General features: G+C 40.3%; 1 protein-coding gene across 12 annotated transcripts in view; it reads right to left on the bottom strand.

Moving 5' to 3' along the window:
- TRIM2 (tripartite motif containing 2) overlaps positions 1–14,262 on the bottom strand; it is an 89,503-nt gene that overhangs the window by 36,945 nt on the left and 38,296 nt on the right. For 6 of the 12 annotated variants that reach the window (XM_027747337.2, XM_027747338.2, XM_039384652.1 and 3 more), the window contains 2 exons: positions 3,806–3,987; positions 1,441–1,678 (listed from right to left, as the gene is read on the bottom strand). In XM_027747337.2, the coding sequence (XP_027603138.1) occupies positions 1,441–1,678; positions 3,806–3,939 (372 nt within the window). In that variant the 5' untranslated portion in view covers positions 3,940–3,987. Of the gene's footprint in view, positions 1–1,440; positions 1,679–3,074; positions 3,329–3,805; positions 3,988–8,442; positions 8,819–14,262 lie in introns of those variants that run through there. The other 6 variants (XM_027747342.2, XM_027747353.2, XM_027747340.2 and 3 more) reach the window with 4 other exon arrangements.

Genomic DNA, 14,262 nt, shown 5'->3' with positions numbered 1-14,262 from the left:
AGGCATGCTGTGTTTCAAGGCAAGCCAAGTCAGTTTGGTTTAGAGGACTTACAAATCTCCCTTTCCCTAAGAAAGGAGTTCTCAAGAGGTATAAGGTGGCATATTTTTAATTGTAGGCAAACCATTTCTTTCTAAGTGCACCTTAAGAATAATCAGCTAATAATTTAAAATGCAAAACAAACAACACCTTCATTCTGATTTTTCTTCTGCATTTCACAATCAGATGGCTCCTATCACAGTGGCTATGTCAAAAAAGAACTATGATTCACTTTAAAGAGAGGAAATAGAATGCAAATAAAAACTAGGCATTTATTAATCAGTAACCACTACACAAACACAGGTATAGTATACATTAAAAAAGTTACACCAGTTATTCATTAACCAGAGTGTACAGCAAATCAGTTCTACAAGTCCACCTAATTCCCACAGGTCAGCAAAGGAGAGGAAACTGAGCTATTCCTCTGTTACAGTAATCGTAACCTATCAGCCAAATTATTCCTATACAATATACATACACTGAGTATCAAATAAAACAGCCCCCAGAAAGTTGTCTTAAACTACTGGTACGTATTTCTTAACTTGCATAGAAGCACAGCAGTCAGTATGCAACACAGCATTGCTGAGCTTTGTAATGTGGTTTACTTACATGTTTGCATAAGCCTAGCTATAAATCAGGAGCTCATATGCCTATCATGAAGTCACACAGGTTAACACTGAAAATTGTGAAGTAAGCAGAGTTAGAGCTGTTCTGGCATCAATCTGTGAACACTTACTCAGTTGGGGGTACTTGCCAATGAATTCACTGATATGATTTGAGGATGTATGTGGGGACATGTTTGGTTAAAAGAGTAGGTGAAAGGAAAAAAAGGCAGCCTCAAAAGACTAATACGCGAGATGCACAAAACACTGCAGATAAATAGAAGCTCTCCGTTACTAGCCTGTGCTGACCCAAAGCGTCCTCAGCTAGAGATCACTCTTATTTGGCTCTATGTTAATATGTTCACATACCTTTTGGTACTGCCTAAATGTGCAAGTGAGTTAAGCTTATAAGTTCCCTGTCACATGTTGTCTAAACAAACACACAGGTCCCCACAGCAATATTTGATGCTACAAGCAAGAGAGCTAGGGAAACCCAACCCAAAGAGGTAAAGGCACAAGGTTCAGTGCTTGCAGGACAACAGTTGTTACCAAATGTGCTAAAAGACAGTATCATCCCAGATGACTGGTAGGATGCAATAATATCCTGACTACTCTAAGACGCTCCACTAAGAACATCTGTGTTAATTTGAAAAATCACTTGTCTTTTGTTGACATATAAAATCAAAGAATTAGTGTGATTCCACTTCCCCTGCTATCTTTTTAGAACAAAATATCCATGAAACCCAGACAAATCAGCACACATCAATACCTGTACATATCACAGGAGGTCGTCTCACTTACATTTCCGTCATGATTGGGGCAGGAGAGTGGTTTGCCTGCAGCAACAGCAGTGACAGTCTCCAAGATGGAGGACTCCTCAATGCTGTTGTCCGGCGTTCGTTGCAGGACATCCATCAGGTTGGTAATAAAGAAGTTGTTCTGGAGTGCAGAAACCCCTTTCTCTGGCAGAATGGAGGTCTGGCGGCACACAGGGCAAGAAAGGGTTAAGCTATGGGCTGGAATGTAATTCTGTAAACACCTATGGGAAAGGGAGGTGGAAGGGGAGAGAAAGAAAAAGTATCATCAGAGAGGAAAAAGAACACTTCCTTCAGTTAAAGAACTAGTTTAAAATAGTGCTACTCCTAATTATAAAAGGAAAGGTACATCTACAGGCTTCAGAAGTAATGGGGGAATATTGTTTTTCCTCTAAACCTTTTTTCCTCTGCCACATGAAAAAAAGTTCAATAAGCTGATATTATTCCAAGAGTTATATGCCTTTTTTAGAGATTTTTGTGCAGTTGATTCATGCTGCCAGACATCTACGGCATCCTGCTCACAGGACAGTAAAAACTATGAACTATCAGATAAAGTTTGACAGACATGAAGTTGCATCAAGTATTTGAGCCTGTGTCTTTGACTAACCTGTGTTTGATCCTTGTCTTTTCAACAGAATCTCCTTTATTAGCTTGTATTTGTGGGGTTAGTATTTCAGAGGTAAAACATGGTCCCAATGAAACCAAGGGACATTTTTTCATTTATTTCAATTAGGAAAGTTATTTGGCAGCTAGCCAGAACCAACACAGCTTTCTTTACTACATAGGGAAGTACATCCTAGGTTATCACTGTTTATGTTAAGAAGAGTTTTGGAGGAGATTTTTGTTTTTGTTCAATTGGGAGGAGGTGGGACTGGTGTCGGGATTTTTTTGAAAAAATAAATTTCACAGAATATAAATCTGACACAAAAGTTCTGTGATCAACAATATGCAGCAGATTGGCCTAGGTGACAGTTAATGCCACTTATTGGGCCTTGAAAATGAACTTAACACCTGCTGGGCATGCAACATATAGTTGCAATATACTCTATTCGGTATAGTCCTATAAGCAGAGGAAGCTTTGCAGAATGCAGTTCTCAAGGGAAGCAGTGCTACACAAAATTTCTCATGAGATGCCAACTGAGAGAGTGTGACCTTACACAGCTCCACAGTTCTTATCCATTTCCAAGGACTTCAGTTACTCTTCATCTTCCTTGGCAGCTCACCTCCTGACCCCCTGGTAAAGGCTCTGTGAAAGGAGAGCTTAGGCTTTGCATCTCAGCAGTACCCTGGAAGAGTTCTTCCAGCCTCTCTCCATAACCAGATCAACATAAGAGGATTACGGTGAAAACCAGAAGCTGACCTTAGGTTTCACACATGAACTGAAGTCAGGAAACTTAACACATGATGGTGAAAATCTTGTCTCCAATAACTTCCGCAAGGGTTTCACTGCTGCCTTCTGTAATGCCAGGATATCCTACTCTTCTATAAAAGACTAGTTCATCTGACACACTCAGATATCCACAGTTTTTCTTGCACCCTGTGCAAAGTTAGATATTCACACCACAATACTAACTAAGAGGTGAAAATCTCCTAAATTAAATAAGTGTTCACACCACATACCATTTATTAAAATTCTCCTGCCATTCAATATATAATCCACAGAGTTGCATCTCATCATCAGATAAAGAACTCTAACCACTAATTCTTCAGGATAACTTTTCTGCAGATGCTGTATTTTCCCCACCATTTGATGGATAATACAACACTGAAGCATCATTATGCATATTCAGTTCATTCAGCTGAACACAGTAAAAGGCAGGTTGCTGTTTTATCACATCTCTTTTCATAGAGTTTTTCCACTTCAGTCAACCAAGCTGCAGAATAATGAAGACATTTAATCATAGGTTATTAATAATGTATATATCATGTCTAAGGCTTGGACATTAAAGGATCGGATAATTATTTCTTGGCTTAGTAAATCAACAAAGAACGTTCTTTATTGTTTCCAATTATAAGCTAATCGGGATAAATATGAGACCATTAACTTGAGGTCCAAATTCTGGCTGTCATCACCTTTCACATTGTTGTAACTGTATTCATTAGTTTAATTGGATTTACTTTTTGTTTACTCTTGCATAAAAGGATTGTATTCCAAATATTTCACTGCTGTCTCTTCTTCCTGCCTGATACAAATTTCTCTTCCTACAGCCCTGCCTCTCCAGCCTTCCCAGACTTTATGATGCCTTAACATGTCCTTTACAAGTAAAAAGACTCCCTCCACTAAAGGATGCCTTGTTCCATGCTTGCCACACAACACAAATACCAAGACACCACATGAGGAAAGGACTTACCTCTCACAGAAAGTATGCAGGCAGGGAAGTACTTTGGGGTTCTTGTAGCGGTCCAGGCATATGCTGCAAATCAGAAACTGCTTGTCAATCTGACGGACCACAGGACTTGGGATGTTGGAGCCTTCACTGGCCATCCTAGACCACTGACATATGGGTCCTGTTCCCTTCTACCCTGCACACTGCTGGATCGGGGTGGGGAAAAGAAGAGAAAAAGAAAAATGGCTTATAAATTCCATGAAATAAAAAAATCAGTTACTGATTCACTTATGTTTCATCCTTATGCAGGAATTCATATTTCCATATAAAACCAAAACAGTGAAGAATTAAACTTCTAAAATGGTTTATCACTAATAAGAGCCCGGGAAACAGTCCACCAAGTCTACACCACCTCAGTGTGAGAAGAAATAGTGAAAGGCATGCTGCCTCTGGACTGAAAGAGTTACAGGGATGTCTGGTTTTAAAGAAATCCCACGATAAAAATGTTCTTGGACCAGTAGGCTCGGTCAGTGCTAACAAACATCGGATTTCTTACATCTACAGTACTGTTGGAAAAATGCTTAAACTGGAACTGCACCAGCCAGTCAAATGGCTGCATCACAGTTTGAAAATGGTTCATCTAACATTTTTTTTTTCACTTATCAGTTCTGGTATTGCCAAAAATATGGTAGATTTGGACTCCAAGAAGCCCCCAAGAAGGAAGTTCCAGAACCAGCCAGCCCCTGGGAAGGGAATGCTCAAATTCTGCATCAGCAACAAAGGTGAGATAGGTGAAATGAAAATCTTCACGATAAAAGAAACAAAACAGAGGCAACTCATAGCTGCTGAGATTCAGCAAAGTTAGGGGGAACGATACATGAAGCACATCCAAATTATAAATGCAAGAAAAATGGCATTATAGGCAGAAGTTGTAGTAAGAATCACGTTTCTAGGACTAAAGACTCTTCATAACCTGGCATAAAAAGCATGAAATAAAAGGGTAAGAAAGAAGTCTAGTGACTGACAGAATTAAAACTGCAGGCTTGGAACACCTTCTGTCCTGGCACAAGGCACCAGAGAGAAAAACTTAATTTCTTTTAAGCTGGAGGTACAGATTATAGCCAACAGAATTAATACGTGGAAAGAGAAGACAGGAGGAAAAGGAAGGAAACACCCTTAGAGAACTGCCTGCTAAAATAATTTAGGAAAACCTGGCATGCAGAGGCCCTGGCAGGGTGGCCCAGCTAGAACTCCTCTCCATCAGCATTTCCAGCAGTCTGGAGGGCTGGGAGGCACAGGCTCGCTCCCCAGGGAGCTGATCACAGCGACTCTGTCACAGCACCGAGTTCTGACAGTCCTCCCGCACCCCCAGCTGACAGGGGCTCCTCTGTGAGCAGCAAGCCCAGCTGGACTGCTTCACTTCAGGTACACTCCTGAGGGTCTGACTTTTTCCCTAAACAGTTTCTACCATTTTTAGCCACCCATTTCAGGCAATTTGAGATCTAGCTTGAGGGCAGTTCCGGCTTTCCAAGACAGAAATAATAAGCCCTCTGCCTCTGTGCTGATCACACTCAAAGGTCACTCAATTCCACAATTATTTGCATGACCTGGGTAGCATTTTATCATCAGTTTTACATCAGATCTTCTTCCTATGCTTGAATGCATGGCACACTAATCTGTCAGACCTGAGCCATGCTGAGCTGTGTATTTAGCCATACTGGTATGGTTTACTTACTACATTGAGCAAGTGGCTATTTCTAGCGTAACGATAGTAATTATGGATCATGCTATACTGATTTGCCCGATAACAGGTTCCTAGGTCATTGCTTCTATGCTAGCAAATACAGCAGCATAAAGTCACTCACAACCCAACAGTGGTAACTGACATTTAATTCAATGGAAAACACTCACAGCAGGGCCTTTCATTTCCTTTTTTTCCCAATAAAGGGGAAACTGCAATGGTAAAAATTGTTTTAATATTCATAAAATATGAGTTCATGACCCAAAAATGCATGATTTCAGGATTGATAATATTTTCATGTCTTTTTAAATAATTTTTAACAATTTTTTAAATTTCTTTCCCCATAGTAAGATAAAATGTGAGTATTACATAAACCCAAATTAATTTTTCCTATTTAAATGCCATAAATCACACATAATAAACCTTAGGAGATCAATTAGGAAACCATGTTACAAGCTTGTGTTAAAGATGGTTTTACAAGGCGTGGAACCAAAATATATAGCTTTTACAAAACGGAGTAGAAAGAGCAGACAATCAAATACACATTAACATATTCATACACTTGGCAGCATAACATGCAGAACATCATTTATGTGTTTCAAAAGAAAATTCATTTCACCACTGACACAGCTGTGTTTGCCTCCCACTTTCCCTCCCCAAATGTTAGGGGCAGCAACCCATACAAAATAGGGAAGATAATCAGAAGCAGGATGACTTTTTATCAAAAGCACGATTTCCAAATTGGACACACAAATGGTATAATTTTTTTGTTATAGACTGAACACAGACTACTGGGAAAAAAACTGTACTTAAGATATGAAAGAATAGGTCTCTGGTGAATGCTGCCTGTCATTTAACAGAAGAAAGTTCTCTTGCAACCAGGTATTTTTGCTTATCAAGTAGAGCTATACCAGAAAATAGCAGTGACACAAGAAAAATTTCTGCTGCCTGAAATTAATCTGATCTTCATCTTAGGTTTTTTATGTTCCCCCAATCTCACTGCAAGATCAAGTAATTCTTAGCTCATGCCAGCCACTTCATTTTTCAAATGTTCATGCTTTAAGCTTTCTCAATGAAAGAAACCATTAAAGACTCAGAAATAAAGTGCTTTTAATATTCTGTGTTTTGTCTGAAACGCAGGAGGCCATGATTGTCATTTATTCACTTTGCTCACATAAATCAGGTTTAAAACATGGAAATAGAATTTCATCAATACATTAGTGGCTTTTGCCATTACCTGGTACAACTTCTTAAGTGGTTCATTTAAAAAAATTTTTGAGTACGGGATTTGCAGGATTCTGCAGCTTCTCTGAGCCAGCTCCACCTTTGATGCAATTTTGATGATGTATTTATGAGAAGGATGATTTTGCGTATTTACTCAATGAAAGTAACTGTACAATCAGACTATTTGAGGAAAAGCTGAACATTTTGGACAATGCCTTTGAATTTCACCACAGTATTTTTTCTGATTTACTGCTACGCTTGCAGCAGTTCCTCAAAACAGCAGACTAAGTTTCAGATGTATTAGCAGTGAGGGATTTTGTAAAGAAACACTAGTTTTACAAGAAAAACGTTCTTTTTTCTAGTAGCATCTTCTGAGCTGAGAAACTGATGCTTTTCAGAGGTTCATAATGTCTCAAAGCTAATACAGAGTAGCTGAAGCACGAGCTTCGAAAATAAGTGTATCAGTTCTCAATATAGTTACACTTCATAATTTAAACATGCAAAGCCAAAGGTTTATAAAATGTTGCACCAAAAATGATATAACCTCCCACCCATTTATCTATAAGACACACATAGTTCAGGTTTGCTAAGAGCAGGAAATGTACCCCTTTGTCATTCCTCTGAGGTTCAAGGATTGCTATCTTCCCAGCCACCCCAAAAATAACATTGATCTTTTTCCTTCTGTTTGGAGATATGACTATCATTTTTCATTCAAAATACACTATACAGCAAAGAAAGGAGAACACAATGGCTCTCTAAGCTAGTGGAAATCCTTGCCCCACTATGCATGCATGCTTTCAGGGTGCGGCCCCACCCATATGAAAGGAACTTCCCTCTAGCATTAGAAAAGGGTGAAAAGAAAAACCACAAATAACAGTTCCAGAATAGTTGTTTCAGGTAGGTAGAAACATATAATAATGAAAGTGCACCCTTCCTACAGATATCTTCAAATGAGCTCTGGAATTCCTGAACAGTTATCAAATCCTATATTAGTTTCCATGGCCTGGCCAACAAAAAGACATTGGGGAAACTTATAATTGTTCGGTTCTCAGGATTCTATTCCTGAAAGAGTAGAATTCTGTGTTGCTGATACACTGCTATCACTGAAATCCACCCAGCCAGAGGTGCAACTAGCCTGAAAGTACAGCCTGAGGAGAACAAATTGCTTGCAGTTTGTTCATCCTCTTCTTATCAATGGTGTTCACAACCCAGAGGGTCTATTCATGTATTATGAATGAATAGGTTTCCAATAGCAACGTTTCCAAAGGAATAGTTAGGCCTCGAGAGCCGTAAGAAAGGGTGGGGAACCTCAATAATGTTGCTTCAAGGACTGGGAGAGCTAGGGCTTAAAAGTCCTTAAAACAGATAGATCACCTGTCCACAGTCTTTAGGAATAAACAGATTCAAGCCATTTCTAGCAGCAGCCCCAAAATTAGCCAATACAGAACACACTGAACAAATTAATAATCATAACCACCACACAGTCCACTTGTGTAAAAGGCTTGATAAGCTAAATTTGCATTCCTCTCTTTCCCACTCTTGCAATCAGCTTAGTGCCTTGTTTAAAACACAGCAACCCTCTTCATTCTTACAGCATGCAGAAGTGCAGTGAATGATCAGGGGCCAAAACAGAAGGAACAACCCAGCAGCAACCACCAGGAATAATACTGAGCAAACTTGAGCATTTCAGACCTACCCATCTTTGTAGAAAAATAGCTTAATCAGTGCAGTGCTGAGGATAAAATCCTTGCAGGGACGGAGCTGCAGTTCCGCAGTAATCCAAACGAACAAACCATCATCTGTTAATATTTCAAGCCTCACGCGTAAAACTGTTTAAGAAGCCCTATCACAGCATAGTCATTATTAGATGCACAACAGATTTTGTGCTCTAAGGAATGACGCTCCATTCCACGAAAAGGACAGGTGGAAAGAAAAATGGAAGAATAAGAGGAGGCCCAGTGAAGTCGTCGTGAATTTTTTTTTCCCTGGGGTCATTTACAAGTGGGAGACCCCTTCAGGATTCAAACCAATCAATCTTTATTTAGCACATCTTTTTCTCACTCAGCCTGTGTAGAAAGACTGCAGCAAATGGTGCAAGGGATTGTGGGATGGGGATGCAGCAGAGAGCTGCAACCAGATTCGCTGGGTTATTTTTTTTTCCTCCCTACTCAGCAATCAGCTGTTCCGAGACTCCGCGCAGGGCCATTGAATTTGGTCACCAGAATGTTATTACAGGATTAGCAGGCGGAGACAGCTACCACTGTGCATCTGGCATGTCAATGCAGCTAAGAAATACATATGCAAATATTACTCACAAATCGGAAAAAGGATTTAACTCTGAAGGGGAGAGTAATTACATAACATCCATTACCAGGGGAGCCATCACAGATGAAACGAAAGCACTTTCGTTTATAAAGAAGATAAAGCTTAATACTTAATTATTCCACCCTGATTTTTCCAGATTCAGAGTATTTCTTGGAATGTAATTCTTCCCCGCTCCAACTTTCAGCAGCAACAAAAGACCCCACAAACACTCTTTGTCTCCCCAGATGTTTAAAGCAGAAGCAAAGAGCCTCTTCAGAAAGCTGTGCTACTGACACACAAACCAGCAGCAGCTTCTTCTACTACAGAGCCACATATTTGACCTGACTCAGACTCAAGTCAAATATTCAAGTCAGCAATTAGTAAACTCATATTCAAGGAATGTGAGAATCAAAGCTAACACTGTTCAACCTTTCTACAAACATTAATAAAAAGGTATATTCTCACAGTCAATATATTTGCTTGCTTAAATTTTTCTTAAAATCACGGATCAACTCCGATTTTACTAGGCTGTTACCAAAGGAATCAAATAGAAATTTGGTCCCTGCTATTTTTCAGCTATGCAGAGAAGGTTGTTAAAAAGCTGCTTGTGAATACACAGACACTACTGAAGTAAAGCAACATAGAATTAGCTTTGTCTTCCAGTATAACAGCTGGTGGGTTTTGCAGACAAGGTAGTATTTGCATCTCTAAATACAGTGTATCTTTTCTTTTGAAAAAAACAAATCATATGCAAGTATTTCAGCTAACCGAGGCTAACAAAGCTTCCCACAAATAAAAGGACACAAAGCTCCATTTGCATCAAGAAGAAAACATGTGCAGCCTAAATACTGTCTGTGCTATCCTGACTTAATTAGGGCAGATATAGTTATTTGAGAAGTTTTAAATGTTGCCATAAGATATTTAAGCACAGTTTCCAGAATATAATATTTATTCCATTCTTGAATTGATGAGGTAAATAGTATTAATAATCATTCAGCATGACTGAAATGTAATCTAAATTCCTGTTAAAAATTCAAATTCCGTGTACATTCTTTACTTTCCACTTGGTGATCATTTAGCCAGATTGGTTCTATGCATCAGACAGATCCAGTCTGGTTTCCCTGGACAATGCCCACAGGGTGAAAGCATGTTGTAATCCAGTTTATAACCTGAAATGAAACATCAGGCAGCGTGTGTACATGTGTTAAGATTTGGGGTGCTTGTGCCAAAATACTGCTCCTCTGATTCCCTTAACATGTGCTGAACTTGCTCAAAGAGAGAGAACAAGGTATGTTTCATTTTAGCTCCAACATTCAGGAACAGCAAGCATCTGCACAGCAGGATTCACAGTTTAAAAAAGGCCAGAGATTTCAGGCATGTTTTTAGAGAGGTGGTTTTTTATGTTTAGTTGGAGTTTGTTTTCTTTTTAAACTGTCTAGAGAATCCCTATTGCGAAGAGCAAGTAACATATTTCACTCCCACAACAAGGAGATCCAAGGAGTGGGTTTTTTCCAACACTGGAACAAAAGCACACTTAAAACAAAATTCAAGAGAGAAAATTCAGGAGTGGCATCCCCAGAACCGAAGTGGAAGACTCTACAACAAAAGCATGCAGATATCACTTAGCTGCTTGCTTTCCCTGGCTCATTTCATGCATCAAATTTACGTACACTAACCCAAAATGACAAGTATTACTCAAATTACTATTTCCATATGTGGTCAGCAGTAAGGACTACACAGGTCTCAAAACAGAACTGATCCCGTAACATACCTCATGGTCAGAGGAGATTGCAGGAGTCACAGCTGCAGCCACTCTCACAGGGATCTACACCTCCAAATGTGAGATTGCTTCAAAGTGCTGTTCTCTTATAATTAACTCTGAGAATTGCCTGCTGACAATGAGCTGATACTCCACAAATAATCCTACTTCTTCAACAAAACAAAAACGTGCTTGGAAAATGACAAGGAAAATGAGACAAAATGCATAACATTTCTCCTGAGATTTTTCTTGTTACATGTTGATATGTGGGTTCCTTCTCCCTAGTGAAGAGGAAATGGATTCACAGCTCAGTGAACAATCTTGCACTTTACCCCCATAGCCGTTACAACCAGACTCTTTCAGATAGGTTTATTGTATGTGTATGTCTTTTGTGTTGGGAGATGGGAGTGGGGGTGGTCATTATGTACTTGGTTTTGTTTGTTGGTCTTTTGGTTTTTTTTTTTTAAAAAAAACCAGGCTACTTTCCCTCATAAATTTGCTGCATTCATCGTTGCTGCTGACTTATGTGTGTCACTGCTGACTAGTGAGGTAAGTTCTGGAGAAAATAGTACATAGTACATGCCATTTTCATAGTGCCATGAAAGAGTGATCTAGCTCCTGTTGTCATCCCCTGTAAATGTCCAAATTTTTGAATAATTTATTCTTTTCCTTGTTCAAAACACAACCTGATTCATATTCTTAGGGAGTCCATAAATAGTAAGCTACCAAAAAAACTCACAGTTTTATTTACAGTTCATAGGTAGATATTGGTATGACCTTCCCTAAATAAGTCATCCAATCACTCCAAGTTAAGAACTAAAGTCTGAACTAAAGTCTGTACTACAGATCACTGAAGGGAGAGTAGTCTAACTCAGCCTGCTCTATAAAAGAGATTTTAATGTCAGCAGAAAAAAAAATTATTTGGTTAGCTCCAACTAAATGACCAGCTAATACAGTCCTGGCAATTAAGTCTGACTGAAAAGCCAGAGGTGGGAGAGACCAGAAATCCATTACCCAAAGCCAACATGCTGGAAATGAGGATTAGTTTAGGAACACAAATACAGGAGAGGATGGGCTTTTACAGCCATCGCCCATCCTTAATTTGACCCTGGTGCCAGAAAAGCAAGTGGGGTGAAACAGCTAAGCTCTGTTATTGTAGGACCATGCCCATACCAGGAACCAAGGGGCCTTAGTCATCTTCATGAACTAGTGGCCTTTACCTTTCCCTAGTGTGGCAGTGCATCCATGCAGATCCAGCAACCTCCAGCCCTCACTCCACAATCTCCAATAGTCCAGTCTGTAGCTTATATTAGCTGGAAAGAGCCAAAGCTTCCTCCCACTGTGGGTTTGTAGCTACAAGGCACGTCTGCCACAAAAGGAGCCTTGCTAGGTCCTGGTTCCTCCCCACCAGCCACAGCCTTGAGCTGTGGTCACTCCCCCATCTTGTGATCTAGTGGAGCAGATGCTTTTTCCCAAAGCTTGTGATCCAACACATGGCTTTGTCATAGCCTGGGAGGCAAAGAACTTGAAAGGTTTGCCTGGGATGTCACGCTGGGCTGCTGGAAACCTTCCCAGCACCCCCAGCACCCATCCTCCTATGCCTTTGCCACCTTCTTCTATTTCCTTCTACTTTCTGCTTACGCCTAGTTTAGCTTGCCAAGGTTGAAGCTGTTATAGCACAACTGCAGCCCAGCTGGGACAGCCTGGCCTCCCTGCTCAGCCAGCCTAAGCTTGGCTGATGTGACTGTGCTTCCTGCCTCTCTCCACCACTGAAGTTGCAAGTCAGGCAGCACCAGACACAAACTGCTTCTCTACCCTCCATGTTATTCTTTCTCTTTCCCATTTTGGATATTTGCCATTGAGGTGGCACTGTGGTCATCAGAAATAAGCTCTGCACTCTGCCATTCCTTCTGCACGGCAATGGGCTCACCTTCAGTACCACTGTCAGATACAAATGTGATGAATTAAGTTCCTTTTAAAAGCTTTCGGCTTCTAAAGGCACAGGAATAACAGGAATAGAAACACTGCTATAAATTAAAGCCTTGCTTAATAGCTTTACATGTTTAATGATTTGTTCCTTTTTCCTCCTTCCTTTCCTCAGTCTGTAATCAAAGCTTTTAAGAGGGTGAGCACCTGAAATACATGCGGTGGACCTCTTAAGACATCAGCGTACTAATGCTGTATACTCCAGTGTGTAGAGAGAGGGTTATGGCTGGCATCTAACACCCACTTTTCTTCTCTCTGCCCATCCCCACAACTTGTGCATTCCTCTTCAGTACCCCTTCTCCACTGCCCTTAGGAGGTGAATAGTCCTGCTTCCATCCACACAGACCCCATCTCCCAGCTGTCTTGTTCTTGGACGGAGAGGGAGCCTGCTGGGGGCTGCCCTGCACATGCCAAGGAACAAGACTGACAGGTTAGAGCTCGTGTGATCACACAGTCATCTCCAACTGAGATATGATACCTACTTCTGGGCTATTTGTCTGTCTGAGCTTTTCAGGACCTCATTTTGGGTCAGGGCCTTGCACAATAAATTCCAACACACTTGGAGCACACTGAATTTACTGCACATGCAAGGACAATGCTTGCATTGCAGTGAACATCCACAAATCCCCAGTCAAATACCCAAAATTCCCAATCAAATGAGATTTCAGAGAGAAAGGGTAGGAAATGAAGGGAAAAGGACACGCCAAGGGAAATGATAGGATAAAACTGTCACATATAAGATTAAATTACAGCCTCAGAGCAGTCATTTAGGGCCCTTTCCATGTTTAATAAAATGTCATATTCTCAGGTGATCTCCTAGAAAAAAATCTGCAGTGAGGTAGGCCCAAGTAATTATTTCAGGGGCTAGATGTTGTGCAGTCATAAGTAAAAAGATTTTAAATTGTACACTTGCCATCCAAAGCAGTGAGTCAGAGCATCTGTAGCAAAAAAACCACCCTACCCCAACTAACTACCCAGTGCTGTTAACATCAGCAATGTCAACTGCACATTTTTGACTCTCCAGGCCTACCTGTTTTGTTAACACTGACAGATCTTTGTTCAGCCTTTATAGGTATGCAGGCTCAAATAAAACCAAGCTGAACTGACAAATAATTAAAACTGCACATCAAAACACTGCTGCTTTCCATAAACATCTGCTGTGAAATGCTACTTGAAATAAAAGTGCTCCATGGAGACTCCATACTAATTACTGATAACCCCTCCAGGTGCAGGAAAACAGGCAGCAGATGAAAAAAGCAGGAGGTTGAGCAGGAATCTATTTGGAAACAGGTCCCTGGTCTTTTCTACATAGTCTTAGATATAGGTACATTTAAAAATGCTCTAGGCGTTTTCTTCAGATTTGCTGAGCAATGGGAAGAAAATTAAAAGCAAGTAGCAAATGCTCAGTGCTTTTGGTACTGAACTGTGTGGTGAAGGTTGAACTGCTTAGAGACCATCTCCTTCACT

This window comes from Pipra filicauda, unplaced genomic scaffold (assembly GCF_003945595.2).
Source record: "Pipra filicauda isolate LSUMZ 115617 unplaced genomic scaffold, ASM394559v2 scaffold368_size711631_pilon, whole genome shotgun sequence".
NCBI lineage: Eukaryota > Metazoa > Chordata > Aves > Passeriformes > Pipridae > Pipra > Pipra filicauda.
The sequence above is the reverse complement of the archived record's forward strand: the minus strand, read 5'-3'. Positions and strand labels throughout refer to the sequence as shown.